Below are 18,990 nucleotides of genomic sequence, written 5' to 3'. Positions count from 1 at the left end.
ACACCTTTTCAAAAGAGCAGGAGTTCGGAGGGGCAAGCAAACACCAACTGCAACCTAATACATGTGAGAATTTACACTGACGGGGGAATCATGCTGTGACACGTTTCATCTAGCGGTTTTGTATTAATGTCCGTCTTCAAAAGCACAAGCTAGAAATTCAAAAGAGAAAACACTAAATGCATTATTGCCAGATTTGATTATAGTTGGGCCGGAGATAACTTAAAAAAAAAAAAGAAAAAAGAAAAAAAATACAGTAAACAACAAAATGTCAGGAGTTAAGACTTCAATTCAGAGATAAAAATCCCCCCCCCCCCTTCCTCCATCTTCCCCGCATCCCTCCTCTGATAGGAGCCACACACACCCCCAAAGTCGACGCCCCCCCCCACCCCCAACCCCACCCCACCCCCGAGTCGTCCAACCAGCAGCTCCTCTGGTGACTATGTGGCGTAGCGTTTGGTCCACTGTTTGGCTATCCTGTCGTGTTCAGGTCTGTTTGTTGTGTACTGTGTGGCGATGCTTCCAACCAGAGGGTCGGCTGTGAACGGAAAAACAAAGTAAAACATAAATATTTCTATATTCTTCTTGTTATTTCAACTGTAACATCTCTTCGTAAATTATTGCAGTTAAGAGATTTTAATACATTTTTTGTGCAGATATTTTTTTTTTGCTAATTGCTGGTTGTCAATTAGTCGACTAAGATGTATTTAGTCTTTTTTTTTTTTTTTTTTTTTTCAGGCTGAATGACTTATTTCAAAGAAACTTATGAGAGCATCTCTGGTAAATACAATATTTAAAGTGGTGCTTTTGTGCGATTCTTTGGGTCAAAACAGTTTTTACCGATCTGAAGATTAAGTCAAATAATTAATTAGTCGAAAAAATCCTGTGAGTGTTAGTCAACTAAGTGTTTCTTCAGTCGAGGAAAACCCTACTAAATTCATTTTAAATCAAATTAAAATGACCTGACACACTGGTTCTTCAATCAGCTTTTCCTTGTTTAACTAATACCAAGTGAGATTTTCATAAAAAAAATATAAAATCTAGTTTTCATTTTGTCGTGTGTATATGTCCATATTCTTAAATAGTAAGATAGGACCATTGTTTCATGGGTGCTTTTATGTAGCATGTATTTAAACTTGGAGGAGCCAGTGTGGTTAGCCTCATTTAATCTATTAAATACGGTGGGAATGTATGTTTTTTGCCCAACCCAGTAATTATATTTAAATACATGAAAAATGAGGTAATTCATCACAATGTCACACACTACCATACATTACCCACAATGGCCTACTAGAAGATATTGAAGGGATAGCTATCAATTAATTAACTGTATGGCAAAATCCCTGATTGATAAATGTATATAATTATTGCCCAACCTTTCACCACAGGGTCATTATGGTTTCATCAATCAAATACATAATACAGCTACTGTATAATCACACAGCATTTGTGTTGAAGATACTCAGTCATATCCTGTAAAATAATGATGACTTCTGCTTTTAACTCACAAACCTCAATTTACTGCTTACATTTCAAACGTTGCAGTAAATGCTGCATGAATCTTAAAACATAATCACTAAAGGCTTTTCCTCAGAGGTCTACACACACACACACGCACACACACACACACACACACACACACACACACACACACACACACACACACACACACGCACACACACACACACACGCACACGCCACCCTTCTGTCTTCAATCTGGATTTTTGGAAACCAGAGCAGCTTAATCTGGAGATGTAAGACGTTAAGGCTCTGTAATATGAGCTGGAGTCAGGAGGAGATCAAATGAACTGAATCTTAAAATCCTCAAAGTGAAGTCCTGTAAATCACGTACGGCTGCATATATATATATATACACACACAAAACATCAAAGATTACTGGATGGAGAGGAGTTCCTGCTGAAAAAACCCCTCTGAGGAAGAATAATCAGGAACTGAGATGAGCAGAAACAAACCCGGCAACCAGCGTTTGTTTGAACTCCTTATTATGCATATCATGCATCACTTTAAGTCATAGTAACCTGTATTTAAATTGGATGCTTTTTGCAGATATTTTTACCTTGTTTATATATATCAAAGCTGTTACACTTTTAAATGTGAATTTATTTAATTAAATAATTAAATATTGGCATAAAAAACAGCCGTCAGCAGATTTTACGAGGCTTTTGCGCATGTTTTTGGGTGTGTTGCAGCTCTCACCAGGGTTGCAGTCAGTGAGCAGGGAGCAGATGGACAGCAGGACCTTGGAGATGGTGAGGGCAGGACTCCAGTTGTCCTTCAGGATGTCCAGACAGATCACCCCCTGACTGTTGATGTTGCAGTGGTAGATCCTCGTACGGAACGTCACCTGGACACGGACGAAAGAGAAAAGAGGAGTCTGTATTTCACAGCTTTTTATACGTTTTCTCTTCTCCTATATGCTAAAATACTCAAATAAATACTTGAGTCAGGCAAACTATGTTATGAAGTGTCACTCCAGATTCATCTGAAGAGTCAATTATAACTCCAAACCCACTGAGCAGAAGTTTCATCTATTAGAAACTTTATTATTATATTCCTTTATTGATCCCCATGGGGGAAATTCGAGTGTTGCAGCAGCTCAACTACACAGACAATAACTACACATACTATACAACAAAATAAAGATAGAACAAAAATAAGAAATAAGAATTAAAAATAAAAATGTACAGTATATCCACATGGGGGGGGGGCTTGGTCAGCATGTTGACAGACTGTGGTCTCCGCTGTTGTTGTACAGTCTGATGGCAGTGGGCACAAATGAGCGTCTGAAGCGCTCCGTCCTGCTCTTTGGTAGAATCAGCCGATGGCTGAAAGAGCTGCCCAGCTGCCACAGTTCCTCATGGAGAGGGTGAGAGGGATTGTCCAGGATGGCTCCGAGTTTGGCCTTCATCCTCCTCTCACCCACTGACTCCAGACTGTCCAGCTCCAGACCCACCACAGAGCTGGCTTTCCTCACCAGCTTATTAAGTTTGTTGGCATCTCCAGTCCTGATGCCACCACCCCAGCACGCCACAGCGAAGAAGAGGGCGCTGGCTACCACAGACTGGTAGAAGAAGAGAAGAAGAGGGCGCTGGCTACTGGTAGAGACTGGTACCACAGACTGGTAGAAGAGAAGAAGAGGGCGCTGGCTACCACAGACTGGTAGAAGAAGAGAAGAAGAGGGCGCTGGCTACCACAGACTGGTAGAATGCCTTGAGCAGTTTATTGCACACATTGAAGGACCTCAGCCTCCTCAGGAAGAACAGCCTGCTCTGTCCTTTCCTGTATAGGGCGTCAGTGTTGTGTGTCCAGTCCAGTTTATTGTTTATTTACACCCCAAGGTACTTGTAGGACTCAACCCTCTCCACCCCCCTCCCTGAATGAAAACAGGGACAGGGGGCTTCTGTTCCTCTGGTAGTCCACCACAAGCTCCTTGGTCTTGCTGATGTTGAGCTTCAGGTGGTTGTTGCTGCACCATGTGATGAAGCTCTCAATCAGTCCTCTGTACTCCTCCTCGTTGTCCCTGGTGATACAGCCAACAATGGAGCGAGCTGTGAGCTCCTGGCCGTGGGTGAACAGTTGTAGGGGGGAGCGATGGAGTGATGGGCTGTCCTGGTCCACTGGTGTGGAGATGTTGGTCTGAAAGAGGGGGGGCAGGTGTAGATGTAGATGGAAGGGGGAGCAGAGACTCCAGCAGAGGTGTGAATGGGGGAAGAGGTGTTAGGTGGAGACCTAGCCTCACTGTCGGAGCACACCGGGGTGGGGGTAGTGTCGAACCTATTGAAGAATAGGTTGAGCTCCGGTGCGAGTGCTAGGTCACCCTGTACTCCAGATGAAGGCAGACTGCAGCCTGTCATCATTTTCATCCCATTCCACAGCTCTTTAGTGTTGTCCTGTCCCATCTTAGCCTCGATCTTCTCCCTGTAGCTGTTCTTAGCCTCTCTCAGCTTTCTCTTCAGCTCCTTCTGAACAGCCCGAAGTTCCCCTCTGTCCTTAGCCATGAAGGCCCTCTTCTTCCTGTTGAGAAGGCCCTTCAACTCTTTGCTGATCCACGGCTTGTTGTTGTGGTAGCAGCGGACCTTCTCTGTTGGCACAATGGTGTCCTCACAGAAGCGTATGTAGTCTGTGATGCAACGAGAGAGGCCCTCGATGTCCTCCCCGTAGTCCTCCTGGAACAGTTCCCAGTTTGTGACCTGAAAACACTCCTGGAGGGTCTCCTCGGCGTCCTCCGACCAAACCTTCACAGTCCTTGTGCTGGCCGCCTGTTGCATAGCCAGTGGCTTGTAGGTGGCCACAAGTTCTATTAGGTTATGGTCAGATTCACCGAGGGGGGGGAGGGCAGAGGAGCTGTAGGCCCCCTTTACATTCACGTAAAAGAGTTCCAGGATCTCCAGGTAATAAGCAAACCAGGTAATAAGCAAACTGGTTTGCTTATTACCTGGACTTTTACCTCCCTAGTATATCACATGTACACTGTAGAATTTGGAAAATCCCCTTTTAAAGTGCTACTCAATAGAGGACATGAATGCAGAAGTGAAGAGTAGTGGCTAATGACTTAAAAAAAGTCAGGTCGGAGTACATTTTTTTCCATTTTTTGAATACAGTTTGGTTGTGACAGCTCCTCCTTAAAAGAGATCAAAGGATCCCATACAATAGAGAGGCCTGAGGAATTCAGATTAGAAATATGAGCTGCTGATTTCATTTAGCTGCATTGCAAAGCACAAAGGTGCCCTCTAGTGGGGAATATGAGAACGACACCTTTTCCAAATAGAGCCGTCCGTGTCATGGTTTACAGAAAAAGGCTTTGCTGGATGCCAACAATCATTCGCAACTCACCTTGGGTGGTTTGAAGGGGTAGTCCGGTGTGAAGGCGATGTCCAGGAAGAACACTCCTCCCTCGTACACGGAGCCCGGAGGGCCCAGGATGGTCGACCTCCACTCATAGATGTTGTCTCCTTTGGGACCGGCACTGTCGGGGCAAAGAAAACATTTATTTTCTTGATGAACATTTAGAGGCTATAAAACCAGACCACTGTGAAAACATCTCAGTCGCCCAACGTAACCACAACATTTTAATTACACCGGTTATGTGAATGTGGGACTAGGATTCTAATTTCTAAGTAGAGTTCTCTGCATTTGTTCATTTGAGCTGTTTTTAAGTCTTTTGGACCAAGTTAAGTCTAAAGTTTTAGAGACCTGACTTGCAAGTCAAAAAGCTGGTTCTTCAACACTTAGTGTGAAAATAACCACAAAATACTGTACTTCCTTTTTAATGGAAACAAGACATTAAACAAACAGTTGCAAGTGATGAATCAAAGCATCTGGAAGTCAAATAGTTTAATGAGAACACTCAAATCAAAAAGGTGCGACTGTGCAGACAGCTGATGAAGTTCTGTCCGTACATCACTAATCCTGGTTTTGAAACTAACTATAAAGCTCAGAAATATTAAAAAGAGTTGTACTTCGGGATTCTTAAATGTAAATTGTTCCAAAACCCCCAGGAATTTCCCCACACTGCGTCCACTTTGAGATCATTGTTTCACCAGACACCCTTGACATGAGGAGCCCTCAAGTTCAACCTTTTCACTGTTCTTCTTTCACATCTTCTATGTACTTTGAGTTTATTCTACTGTTGCACTCAACATCTGCTAAATGACTAAATAATTACCATCTTTCTACTGTTCTGCACTCTGTTCTACTCCATTCCAATCCATGTTATCATATTGGTAATTCATTAAAACAATAAAGTGCAATTGCCCGTCTGAGTCATTATGCCAACACAGTGGGAAATGATCAAAAAAAAAAAAAAAAAAAAAAAAACAGAAAGAAAAGATCAACACGACTTCACTTCTCTGTGGAGACAAAGCTGAGGACCACCGCCGCCGCTTCACAAGAGCCTTGATTCAACACAGTAAGTCAACAGCAGCTTCTGTTAGCGCTTTAATGGCGGAGATACTTTCACATAATTGACTGCTTGATGGAGCGCGTTCCAAACTCCACTTTCCAGTTTGCCATTTCATTTTGAAAATGATAAGCCGGAGCCCCTTAAAGCTTGTTTGCTGGATGCAAATGAAAGACTTGTTTCAGTGGGAAATTGTACATGCAAAACAACAAAAAAGAAAAGAAAAACAGAGTGTACAGCAACAGGCTAAAAGGACAAAGCAATGAGAGGAACATTTTGAATAAACAAACACAAAATTATTATTATTCAGATGCAGCAGTTTCTGGAATAATTCAGTGCACAAATCCAGTTTCTCTGCACAGAGCTGACGTGATAATGAGCAGCCTCCGTACGCCGTCTGCTCCGGAGAGGTAAATGTCAGGGAATAATCTCACTTACTGTAGCAGACGCTCCACGTTAGAGTGGGAGAGCTGAGACAAATCCACAAAAAGAGGCAAATAGCAGACACACAGTCAGGAATCTAAGCCTTCATAAATTACTGACTGGCTGTTTTACAATCTTTAAAAACTGCTCTCATAGCTTTGCAGCGCTGCTAAACGTCAAAACAACCTTGTTACTGCCATATGAACTTCAGCAGTAAACAAGTGGCAGAGGGCCAAGAGATCAGAGCAGTCCAGATTAATACAGCTCGCTCTGCAGCTCATACTTCACTTCATGGCGTCTTGTTAGAGATGTAATGAAGTCCTCATGTCTCACTGTACCCTTCCAACAGATAGGATAAAAAAATCTATAAAATTAATAGAAATGTACTGTAATCAAAGCAAATATCTAAATTAAACCATTCCTTTTGAAGTGTGATTCGGTGCTAATAACACCTATGTATGACAATAACATCCGTGCAAAATAAATGATCTGTGCAATATTAAAAGTCTGTTGATATAATATTTTAGTAATTGTTTTTTAATTTATGTTATTCTTGTTTGCACTATTCACTCTGCTGCTGTAATCCTGCAAATATCCCCGCTGTGGGACTAATAGAGGATTATTTTATTTTATTTTAACAAAATAAAGCACAACATGTACAATATGACAGTTTAAACAGACTTTGTGAAAGAAGAAATAATGTTTGGGTTTTTTATTTGAAAGCAGCTACAGGAAGTCCCATAAGAGAAGTGTGTCTGTTAGCCAGGAATGCTTAATTATTGCTTAATTAAAGCCTGTGTAACATACATTTTTACATCAAGTGCTTATTGTTGTTCAACTACAGTAGGAAACTAAACGACACACAATATCATTTATGTTTTCTGGCTCTATAATAAGTCATTTAAAATTCATAAAGACTATTCCTTTTCGTTTTCACACACATGAAAACTCTTTGTTTGGTTGCATCTCAAACTGTGATCACACACATTTCACGTTATCTTCATACAATACTGCTTCAGTCCAGCTTGCTGTTATAAACTACACTGGTGGCTCCAATGCTCCATGCCAACACCGAGCCCAGTGATACTTATCAGTCAGCTAATAAAATAATAAAAAAAAGGGAGAAATTCAAAACATAATTGTAAAAGTGGACCTGGAGAAACCCTTAACCCAAATACCAGTTTTGTGCCAACAGACTGCTTTATTTGTTGTCACAGGAAGTGAATTAAGTAGTTAAAGAGCGACCGTGTGCACTGCTCAGCTTTATGTTGCAACCCCGTGAGGTTTCCCCAATTTGGGAACCACTAAAATATATGAAGATAATTCATGTTGAATATAAATGTATTTTTAGGTTGTATAATGCGAAACACTAAAAAAGGTCAGTCTTACTACCCTGGAGGTACTGTTGTGTGTGCGTGTGCGTGTGTGTGTGTGTGTGTGTGTGTGTGTGTGTGTGTGTGTGTGTGTGTGTGTGTGTGTGTGTGTGTTGGCATGAAGCCAATGGTCTACCAGGGACATTAACATAGAACAATGGGACGGTCTTAGTATATTTCTATTAGTGCCCAAACCCAACAACAAGATCATAATCGCGATGGCTTTTCAGATGTGAAAATGATATTTCGGACAAACACCACCTCTGTTTAAAACATGCCACATGTAGCTGAGAGGAATCTATGTCATTTACATCGCGTCGTTACTAGGATTCCTGTACGGCAGCTCTGGTATCGGATGGGACTGCTAATATAAACTGGTCGCACAACAAGACCCCAGTCAAGAACCGCTGCTGTGCCAAGAATAGATATTGTATCATTTCCCACTGAATCAACCCGGCCGAGGTTTCTGTCGCCTGACAACAGAGGCCTCTCACATCCACAGACGGGCTTCCTCTCCGCCTGCCTCCGTCGAACACACAAAAGGCTACCCAGTGCTTTGTGTGAGGCAGTTATAGGCCAAACTATCACTGTTGTCATTCACTTCAATATCGGGGGGGGGAGGTGAGGGCTTCTTCTGCCACCTCTGTGTACACGCTCACTGCAAGAAGAGCGCTGACATTTCAGCTGATTCATTCTTTTTAAGACTTTAACCTTTCAAACAGGCACACGGCGATTTACCCCAAAAAATGACGCCTGCAGCACAAAAGAGGAGAACAGAAGATGAATATGTTCAGTTAGCCGACAGAACGAACTAAAACAAATAGAGTACGAGTATTAAATGACTGTTGGGCATTTGAATTCATACAGAAAGAAAGAAAAAAAAATAGATAAATTAAAAATGAAATTATTTTCTCACAAGCCACATCAACTTTTCTAGTATAATAGGATCATTTATGGTATTTGTTTTGTGATTACAAGGCTAGCAGTTGGTTACCATGCCTGCATGAGCAGCTTGTTTCTTTGCATCACAGAACCGCTTGATCATTTCTTAGGGCGCCCAGGTTAGCAGGTCAGAGCAGCATCACAGCCCACCTGAGCAGCGTGGCTCAGGTGCAGCTCGGCTTCATCTTCTAGAGATTCAAAGTTTCTCATATTTTTTGCCACGTGCAGCCGGTCACAGGATTAAAAATCGGCCGTGAATGATGATATTTTGACGGCATAGACATCACACCAGGAACATTTCTACAGTTTTGTTGTCAAGATCTGTAGAGAACATGTGGAAAAAAAAAAGTTTCTGTTTCAAAATAAAAATCCCTCCGCAGTTTTTCTGTGGACAGAATCCCGTCCATGTTAAAACGAGGATACTGCTCTAAAATATTTGCAGGACAGTGTTTGTGGAAAAGGCAGTGTCTAGCAGGGCTCCAACATTAACAGAGAACTATCTTTTAATTGGGTTATAATTGTGGTAGTAATACCTCAAGAATATACATCAAGAAGTACTACCCTGAGCCTTCCTCGTAGCACTTATTGCACTCGTATTAGTTGTTGCACTCACTGTATTTGTATCAGTTCGCTGCACTTATTGAATTTGTATTTGTTTACTGCACTTATCCTATTCGTAGTAGTTTGTAGCACTTACTATATTCGGATTAGTCTGTTGCAATTATTGTTTTCGTAGTAATTTGCCTCTGCACTATACTTTTGCTCTGGTTTATGCTTTAAGATGCTTGTTTAAGAAAGGAGATGCACTTATGACTTCTGGTGACTAGTAGTTCTCTTGAATACCTATGTTGAATACACTTCCTGTAAGTCGCTTTGGATAAAAGCGTCTGCTAAATGACTGTAATGTAATGTAATGTAATGTAATGTAATAGCTGAAAGTAAAAGGAAGAGCTGGCAGCAGCAGCAACACTGTCAGTGTGGAGCGTGTGAGCTGCAGCGGCTCAGCGAAGCAACCGTCACGCAATGCTCATGCCGCCAGCTTTGCCCGGGCCAAATGCATGGACTTTATTAAATCAGAGCAACAACAAGAGTTCATCCTGTTTATCCAGTATTGGATGAATGCAGCATTAGGCTGTTGGAATGGAAGTGCTGCAATGTTCATTTCTAATACCTGCCCACACAGATACTGATGGCACTAATCAAATTAAAGTACCGACATCCTCATTTACACCCAGCAAAGAACACCTCTATTGGAGTGTTCTTTCCTTTTGGTAATTACAGTTTTGACCGAATAAGCACATAAGCCAAAACATACGCCAAGCAGGATTTACTGCGCATTGCTTTCTTAGCTAATATATGAGATTTTCAGTTTCTCCTTTCAGTGTAAAAGCTTCAGAAATTAATCATCATGAATCTATTCTTTCTCTCTGTATTCTTCGTTCTGTTCTGAGCTCTTGTTATCACTCCTCGTGCTTAAATTAATCTCTTTGTATTGCTTAACGATGCCTTTTTACTCCCAAACCACAGCGATGTAGACCTTAATATACACACTGGGCTTCGTTTTCAATCACCACTATCTGCTTGTATTGTATTGTGATGACAGAGAGAAACACTGTAATAAGCTGCCTGACTGAGACAATATAATGACTCCACTTCACAAGAGTGCCGAGGAGACTCCGTGCGACGGCACCCGACACCCTCCCTCTCCCACCCCGCCAATTTAATACAATGGCAATCAGCCTGCAAATGTTCTTTCAGAGCTTTATGAGGACGGTGCATGATGAATATCATACGGTGGCATTTATATTCCTCCACTGACACAAAGAGTCAGATACAAAGTCTGATGCATTGGGTCTGAAAAAAGATTTAGAGGAGTCAAAGGGATGATATTCCATATAATGCTGTAGTTAGAAACTCATTCTAATACTAAGAGGAACAGGAGCATGGCAAATGCAGACAAAATGCCTTTTACAAATATATTTATATTCTTAACAACAGTGACATGATGTCTTCGACTGTTACAGATAACATCAGGCAAACCTTCACACATGTAGAACAAAGACTGAATGAATGTTTGTTTGTGAATGTTTAAAGCTGGAAGCGCAAAAAGAAATATCAATATGCAACGATGTATCAGGGCCGACAACTGCTGGATGACGTTTGACATTTTTGTGATTTCTGGTGCTGATACAATACCTGAGTTTTGGTACAGATATCTTAAAGTTGAGAAAGATTATTTTTGTGCAAAAACCTGCCAAAGTTATATTTCTGTTTCGTGTGTTTTTTCTGCTATAGACATGTTCGCCATAAAAGTAATCACAAAAGAGTTCAGTTAGATTAAAAATGATATCTAATGGTAAATCAGCTGGCAATTACTCCAATTAGCTGATATGCAACTGGACAAGTTGACGAGGCCCTCCAAATGGACCAACTAAATACTAATTTAGCACAAATGTAGCAATAAAATTAGTTCTTAAAGCCATGAAGACCAAAATGATGGCGCTTGGATCGAGGGAAAAAAAAGGGCTTGAACATATTCAAATTGGAATGTATTCATTTGGATAATTGTTTATCATGGACTCCCGATAGCAGTCACAGGCTCCAAACGGCACAGAATAATGCAGCTGGAGTTGTATTTAGGTGTGACACCTCAGACAGTGAATTACATTTAGTGCTGTAGGGTGGTTGACTGTTAAGGACACCCTTGACATAAATCTTTTGAGGTCATGTTGGAACGTACATCATACGTAGAAACCAGGAGCTATCTATGACCGACTCCATTTGGTGAAAGATGGAAAATTCTCTCAATTAAGAAAAACCACAAACACAAAATATGTCTGGCCAAAGCCAAGATTAGAGCTCTGACATTTGTGTTCCCAAAAAGAATTGAGGTTTTGACACTCCGGCGTACCCGTAGCCGACAGACATGAAATGAAACATCTACTTCCTCTTGCTGCCCGACTACAACCCGGCACGCAGAAGGGGAAACTCCTTCAACTTCCATCTGTGCAGCAGCTCAGAGCCTTTTCAGGCCTTTTTGTGAAGTAACAACGGCGTACGGGCCAGCCACTTCCTCTCCAGGGAGGAGGCTTTTTATAGATATGAAGAAGCTGTTGAGAAAACCTCAGTAATCTCAAACATGCAAGCCCACTGACTTCACACTGCAGAGGTGTGTACGAAGAAAACCGCTGCTTACATCAGTGACTGTACTCGGGGGGGGGGGGGGGGGGGATCACGCACAGGCCTGTCAAGACTCTCAGAAGCTAACGAAATAAAGTGATTTTTAAAATGGTCACAAATATTAATAAACGGCCTTTAAACATCACAGCTGCCCAACCCTACTTAACGCTAATTACCCCACTGTAGACAGCTTATAACCTATCCTTATAAGCTGTCACGGGCCCCGAAAACCGGTATGTCAGGAATCTGTGTCGACACCCGAGGGCAACAACTTAAGAGGAGATATGGCGCAGCGCAAAAGAGGACACAAGGTAGAGGGAATTAAGTGCGAGCGTCGGGAAGAGAGCAATAAATAAAAGAAGCTGGTCGAGAGGAAAAAGGGAATAAAACACGGTGAATGAAAGCAACACACAGGGAGGGAGGATGGGGGGAGGGAGGTGGAGGCCTGTGATGTCTGCAGTTCACACTTCAGTGGCAACGAGGCAGCAAAAAAAAAAAAAAAAGCTAAAAGAGGGCCTACACGGCATTCCCTGTGTAGAGTATAATTAGATTTTGATAAATGACAGATGAAAGACTCGGCCTCATAGTGCTTATAAAACAAAGTTGGCTACGAGAGGGGGGGGGGGGCTGAAGATAATGGGAGACTAGTCGGGATAAGCCGTCACTTCATCCGTCAGTGTCCGTTTTGAGAGCGAGGAGGCCCGAAACAACCCGACAGAGAAATGAGACGTCAACCAACTGACTCATCGACGTTTAATCCATTAAACAGCATCTGCAAGGCGTAGCTGTCCGGCTCCATTCATACACTAATGAGTAGATTCTCTGCTAAATGAAGCAGAAAGAAACAAAATCCACACAAAAAAAAATCCCCCTTCTGCACGTGGTGCTGAATAGAGAGATTTTTCAGCAAGTGGAACAGAACAAAATGAAGAAATGAGGCCTTTCGCCACGCTGCTGGTGAGACGGAGAGATAAATCACTCCTCACGCATGTTTGAAGTCGTTTATCTCGACGCTGAAGCATTTCCTTCTTTGGATAATTTACTGATAGAATAAGACTGTCTGGTTTTCTTATTAGTCAACAAATCGGATGAAAAGACCAAAACCAACATGTTAATACTTGGCCTCAAGCCCATTGGTTCATACAAATATGCAGTTTCACTATTGAAAAAAGGCTCAGCAAATTCCTGAAACAGTTGGGCACTGACATTTTTTAGCATAAAAGGAAGTAGAGTATTTATTGGGATCTACTTTCAGCTGCCGATTTATCAAAAATATGTTCAAGAAGTTTTTGACCAGTACAAAATCCCAGAACAATAACAAAGACGGTGACAGGCTGTCCACGCACCTTGCATATTGAATTTTGAAGGTGTGTGGCATTGAAAATCTCGGCTATATAACATTAAAAACTAATAACGGCTTTAAAAGAAAATGTTTAAATTTAGTGCCACTTTTCCAGAAAAAAACTGACATTTTTCTAACCGTTTACAAAGACTTCTGCTTCTCGAACTAATTTAAATGCCTCGCTTGGAACTCCTCTTTTTGTTTTCTGTACCTGCTCATACTTTTCTGGTATCGCCTTGGTCGAGGCTACAAGTGAGCTGAGCCGATAAATACATAAAAAGGTGCAGCTAGAACACGGACTGGTCAGAGAGGATCGTCACAAGTGTGACACGGGACATCCTGCACATACCCGCCATTTTTAAATAGCCGCCATCAATCTGCCACCAATAGCAACCGCAACAGAGTCAGTGAAACAATATTGAGAAAAGGTGCAGGTACCAAATAGAGTTGAGTCGAGTCCATGATATGGAAATAAGTGAAGTAAAGTTAGGTAAAGCCTTTTGAAACAAGTCGTTTTAGCCATCAGCTGACTTGCAATTGCCCAGAAATACTTAAACAGCTCCGACTACCACCGTCTTCACTCATCACTTATGTCCATAAATTAAATTAAAGGGACAAAAGATGAAGATAGACTCTAATTCTATCATAAAATACTGTCTAAAAAGGTCATTATATTTTAATCTGTGCTGCTTGTGACGGACTCTGTTATATCTAATCGATTATCTACCGATGTCTTTGTCTGTGTTGCAGCAACTTTAAATCTGAATCAGAGTATAAAGTCAAACTGTTTGCCCACTGAGAGAGATTTAAAAAAAAAACATTTCAAAAGGTGAATCCCTTTTCTGTTTCTTAGTTGCACCGGGCTAAATATTCTCTGTTTATTCTCCGTTTCCCTTGCATTAGACAGAACTCCAAAATAACATCTCTCGTCAACAATCCTGCACTCATCAGATCTTTTTTCTCACCGAGCGCTCAGAGCTTCCAGCTGGCCTCGGTGTTAGGAGTTAATCCGTGACGCCACAGGGGGCTCGGGGCTGCAGCTCCAGAGCAGGTTTTCCTTTGAGTGGAGATTCATGACTCAAACAAACAAACAAACAAACACACACACAGACTCCAAAAAACTAACGCTCCTCTGAGGCCAGGCTTCATTGGCCAAATGCTTGTTTTGGATCTCGGCTGCACAACTTGTGGTTACGAGCTCGCCGTCATGCGATCAGCTGGCCTTTAAGGTCTCGTCATCCTGACCGCTGCGGGTTCAGACACACAACAACAACAACAACAGACCTGTCATCACGTCAAGAAACCTGAGCCGTCAGGAAAAAAAAGGGCTTCAAAACAGGACATCGAGCCTTTTTTTTTTATTTCCTTCCTGTGAACACTTCACACCTCTCTGTAACTTCTTCAGTCACGGATCGAAGCAAAGGATTGTCAACCCAAGACTGCAACAGCTTTCTTAAATGACAAAACATTTTATTGCATAGATCACCTTAAAGAAGACGCAACCTAATGTCTACTTTTTTCGAATTTCAGGAGGTTTTACTCGGTGGTTTGTCTTCTTCAACAGAACTTAAAAATAGTAGAAACACAAGCGCACCGATTCACTCACCAGATAACAGTCATGAGTTTATTTTGTGCTGTAATTAGTTCAGCTCAGTAAATCTATAAATATATAACGAATGCTCACTGACAAAACATTTCACCTGCAGCATCTTGTAAAGACGCTGCAGGTATCGATTGAAATTCTTCAATACAAGCGCCGAAACAATATAAATACCAAAACCAGACTTTCTATGATATCCTCCTTTTGAGAAGCAAAAAACATGTTTTTAATCAAAACTCTTTTTTTTTTTTATTGAAGAAAAGAAGCCAGATATCTGGAATATCAAACGGTTACTAAATACAAGTATCTGCACCAGAGCTTTTCCTTAATAATACAATTGATTAAATTCTGCCACATTTTGATTAAAATCAGGAAGTAAAGCAAACATTTCATGCCAGCTTTTGTTAGTTTCCAATACTTGGTGCCAGGGACATATTTCAGTCAGCAACAATAAAGTATTCAGGGTTTAAAAATCAGCCCTAACAATAGTACAAATGTGAAAAGAGCAATATGCAACAAAGAGATAGCCTTTACTTTCTATAAAATCAGTCCATCATCTACAATTCAGTCTTCCATGACCATGATGTTTTTTGTCTTTTTATGGACTATGTAGTTTACCATGCGCGTAATGCTTTATGTGAACATTAAATAACACAATTAATAACATTAAATGATGTCTAAATGTTATTCCTTTATAAAGAGTATAGATTTTAAAAGTCGTTTTCAGATGCAAGGTGGCAAAGTAAAAAGATCTTCCATTCCTGCGTACAGACAAAGAGGTGCTTTTCAACCTTCACATTCAAGACGCCAACACGAAGGACTTCTTGCATTCATTTCTCATAACGGATTTAATGTCCTCGTTTAAAAAGTAAATGACCCGCATGTCAATGACCCACATGTTTCTAACGACACATTAACTCTCCATTAAAAATCATTGACTCACCTGCAGTTTGGTGGTGGATCCAACGTGATGTCAGCCAACTCCTTCTGAATTCTGCAAAAAGGATAAAAAAAAAAATGGTAAGCTCTGAGCACATAACTTTAAATCCAAATGAACACGTCTGGATAGAAGACGGAGGAGGCCTGATGTAAAGGCTGCTCTGAAACACATTCTTATCGAGTTAAATAACTTTATTCTGTGTCAAACTAAAGCGTTCAAGACTCACGAAAAGCTTTTTTCTTAGCAGAAATTTCACAAAAGACATCTCAAATTACGTAAGCAACACACAGGACACAGGACACTCAATCCAAAAACTGTTTACATTGTGAACTAGAAAAACAAGAATAGACCCGTTTTTATTTGGGTCTTTCTAATTAATTCTTTATGTACGTGGACGTCCGCTGAAGTTGTCACTAATAAATAACTAATGTCATTAATGAGCCAAAATCCTGACTTCTTTACAGCTGTTGAAAAATTGATTCCTTAAAGAGACTAAACATCAGTCCTGGGAAGAAGTGTCAGAATATCCAGTTTGTAGGGTTTTCATCGACCAAAGCAATTCTTAGTCGACTAACAGCCATGTGATTTTGGCGACTAATAATCAATTAGTTGATTTAATTGACACATCTGTAAAACTGAGCCCTTAAAACGGCCTGTTAAACTCTTCACAGCTGACTGTAGCCGGGGTGGAAGCATCTACATTCCTGAGCCCAGCCTTAAGCGAGCGAACCTTTTAGCACTCGTAGAGAGGAGTTTGGAGGTCTTGCTCATGCTGGCTTTGCTTTCTCGCTTCTTTGGGGTGTTTGCTTCCTGCTGCTGCTGCTGCTGCTGCTGCTGCTGCTGATGCTGATGCTGCTGCTGATGATGAGTTGACGACGAAGAGGAGGAAGAGCTGGTGCTGGCACGAGAATCTTCATCCGACATACCGAGCCTGGGGGAAACAAGCAGAAACACAACATTTAGAAGAAAAAAAAACAAAACACCTCTCACCTTTTGACATCTTTACTCCACATCCAACCCCATTTAAAAACATCTGACATCTAACTGCAAAGGCTTGTTTAAGGGTAAATATTACCAAAACTTGAGATCTTCAGGTTGCATTCATAAATTCAGCATGCATCCAATACACTAATACTTAAATAAAATGCCAGTTAATCTGTGTGGACCACATTAAATCCAGGTTTAATTTAAAAAAAAAAAAAAAATGTACTGCTGTCATGTGGTTCACCTGTATGCCGAATTCAACAGAGGATCCTTATTAATCATTATCAAACATTTCTCATCATTTATGAAGTATGCACCGCCTCCAGTAAGCGTGTGAACTTTAAATGTCAAGATTTCTCAAAGGAGTCTTGCAGCCCAGTTTTTTTTTTCCACAGACAGTAAACGCCACATTTAGTCTGCACGGTTGCAGCCACAGACTCCAGCAGCGTGTTTCGTTGTGTTTTACAACCGGGCCCGGAGGCCTCTGCTCGGGATTGAGTCGAACAGGTCCTGGGTGGTGGTGGTAAAAAAAAAAAAAAAAAAAAAAAAAAAAGCAGAAATGTCGCAGTCGGCAGGAAAAGCCTCAAACACCCTGCACAACCTCAGCATGGAGGAAACTTTCACCTGGAGAGAAGTCAGCGAGGTGTCAGCCTGTTTCCTTTAACACGTTTAAACCTCCATAATTAAGACAAAAAACACATGCACCACGCCGATCACTTGCAGGGTTTCCTCGGGCATTTTTAAAGCTATATCCGTCGACGTGCAGCTGATCTCCAGTCACAGGATGGAACCATTCTTCAATGTCTCCCTCTGACGCGCCACACGGACACATTTGAAGCCCCCACACCCTCCAAAACACACACAACACGTTTACTGACACATTATTGTGCGCTGTAATGCAAATATTTAAGTATTTGGTACCTTTCTTTGTGTGTGTGCACAGCCTATGTGTGTGTGTGCCTCCGCCGCCTGGACGCACCAGTGTCAAGTCACCTGCAATGGGGGGGGGAGCACACTTCCGGTCATCGTTTAAAAAATAAAAGCACAGAGAGAGATATGAGATGAGGTGATATTTATTGATGTGGCAAAAGGTAAATACAAGAAAGGCATGTAACAGTAAAAACTGAATATAAGTATTATAAATAAGCAAATGAGCAATAAAAAACTGTAAAGAATATTATATATACTTCCTGTAAGTCGCTTTGGATAAAAGCGTCTGCTAAATGACTGTAATGTAATGTAATGTAATATACAAACAGAAACTTTTATAACTATTATTGCACAGTGTATTTATATTGCACAGATATCTCATTTTGGTATGAGATAAGGTGATATGTATTGATGGAGCAGGAAAAGTAAGTAGCAAAGGTAAATACAAGAACAGCATGTGACAGTAAAAACTGAGCACAGAGAAATGGAGACGAGATGAGATGAGATGATATTTATTGATGAGATGTGGCAAAAGGTAAATACAAGAACGGCATGTAACAGTAACAACTGAATATAAGTATTATAAATAAGCAAATGAGCAATAAAAAAACAGTAAAGAATCCACAGTAACGAAATATTATATATACAGACAGAAACTTTTATAACTATTATTGCACAGTGTATTTATACTGCACAGATTTATTTTGGTATGAGATAAGATTATATTTATTGATGGGGCAGGAAAAGTAAGTAGCAAAGGTAAATAACAAGTAACAGCAAATGAGCACAGTAAAAGTAACTGAAATATTATATATACAAACAGCATAACATTATTGACAGAAATGGACAGATAAGATGAGATAAGATTATATTTATTGATGTGGAAAAGTAAAAGCAAAGTAAATACAAGAACGGCATGTAACAGTAACAACTGAGCACAGAGAAACGGAGACGATATAAGATCATTTAAGAAATTTACAGGATTACAGCAGCATAGAGGATAGTGCAAACAAGAGACATAGTAAAAAAACAAGATCAAAAATAGGTATTATCATACCTGACTACTGACGGAATTTTGCTGGCTCTGGTTTCGCCTTCTTTGGCACTTGTCCCTCCGTGTTTTCAGCAGCATTGCTGCTACGCTTCAACCCACGACTCCATTGTTTGAGTTTTTTTAGGATAATGAAATTGAATAGCCTACTGAACATAAAATTCAGTTTATGAACTAACACTTGAATATTTATTAAATAACTATTTTTAAAGGATTTTTGAATGGATGCTAATATTAAATATATATATTTTTAAATCTCACGTACCCCCTGGAGTGCCTTCACGTACCCCCATTTGAGAACCACTGCT

General features: G+C 40.8%; 2 protein-coding genes across 4 annotated transcripts in view; both read right to left on the bottom strand.

The window, feature by feature from the left end:
* The window catches only part of rpl15 (ribosomal protein L15), a 194,226-nt gene that overhangs the window by 8,810 nt on the left and 166,426 nt on the right, over positions 1 to 18,990 (bottom strand). The window lies entirely within an intron of this gene.
* Positions 409 to 17,715, bottom strand: LOC129097048 (ubiquitin-conjugating enzyme E2 E1). Of its 3 annotated transcripts, none has more exons than XM_054605747.1 (6): positions 17,623 to 17,715; positions 16,448 to 16,648; positions 15,721 to 15,771; positions 4,852 to 4,984; positions 2,215 to 2,362; positions 409 to 535 (listed from the first exon to the last, which is right to left on the bottom strand). In XM_054605747.1, exons 2-6 carry the CDS (start codon positions 16,639 to 16,641, stop codon positions 438 to 440), a joined length of 624 nt encoding a protein of 207 aa, XP_054461722.1. In that variant the 5' UTR covers positions 16,642 to 16,648; positions 17,623 to 17,715; the 3' UTR covers positions 409 to 437. The 3 variants fall into 3 exon arrangements, with proteins under 3 accessions (XP_054461722.1, XP_054461723.1, XP_054461721.1); XM_054605748.1 differs by lacking the exon at positions 17,623 to 17,715 and adding an exon at positions 17,326 to 17,515; XM_054605746.1 differs by lacking the exon at positions 17,623 to 17,715 and adding an exon at positions 16,946 to 17,093.

Source organism: Anoplopoma fimbria, chromosome 10 (assembly GCF_027596085.1).
Source record: "Anoplopoma fimbria isolate UVic2021 breed Golden Eagle Sablefish chromosome 10, Afim_UVic_2022, whole genome shotgun sequence".
NCBI classification, from domain to species: Eukaryota; Metazoa; Chordata; class Actinopteri; order Perciformes; family Anoplopomatidae; genus Anoplopoma; species Anoplopoma fimbria.
This window is presented reverse-complemented; position numbering and strand designations above follow the sequence as displayed.

Coding starts and splice junctions, on each gene's coding strand:
- LOC129097048 (XM_054605746.1), bottom strand. CDS start 16,983: ATGATTAATAAGGATCCTCTGTTGAATTCGGCATACAG. Junction 2,363..4,851: donor ACCCCTTCAAACCACCCAAG/GTGAGTTGCGAA, acceptor GTCCGTGTCCAG/GTGACGTTCCGTACGAGGAT. Junction 536..2,214: donor GCTCACTGACTGCAACCCTG/GTGAGAGCTGCA, acceptor TTCCGTTCACAG/CCGACCCTCTGGTTGGAAGC.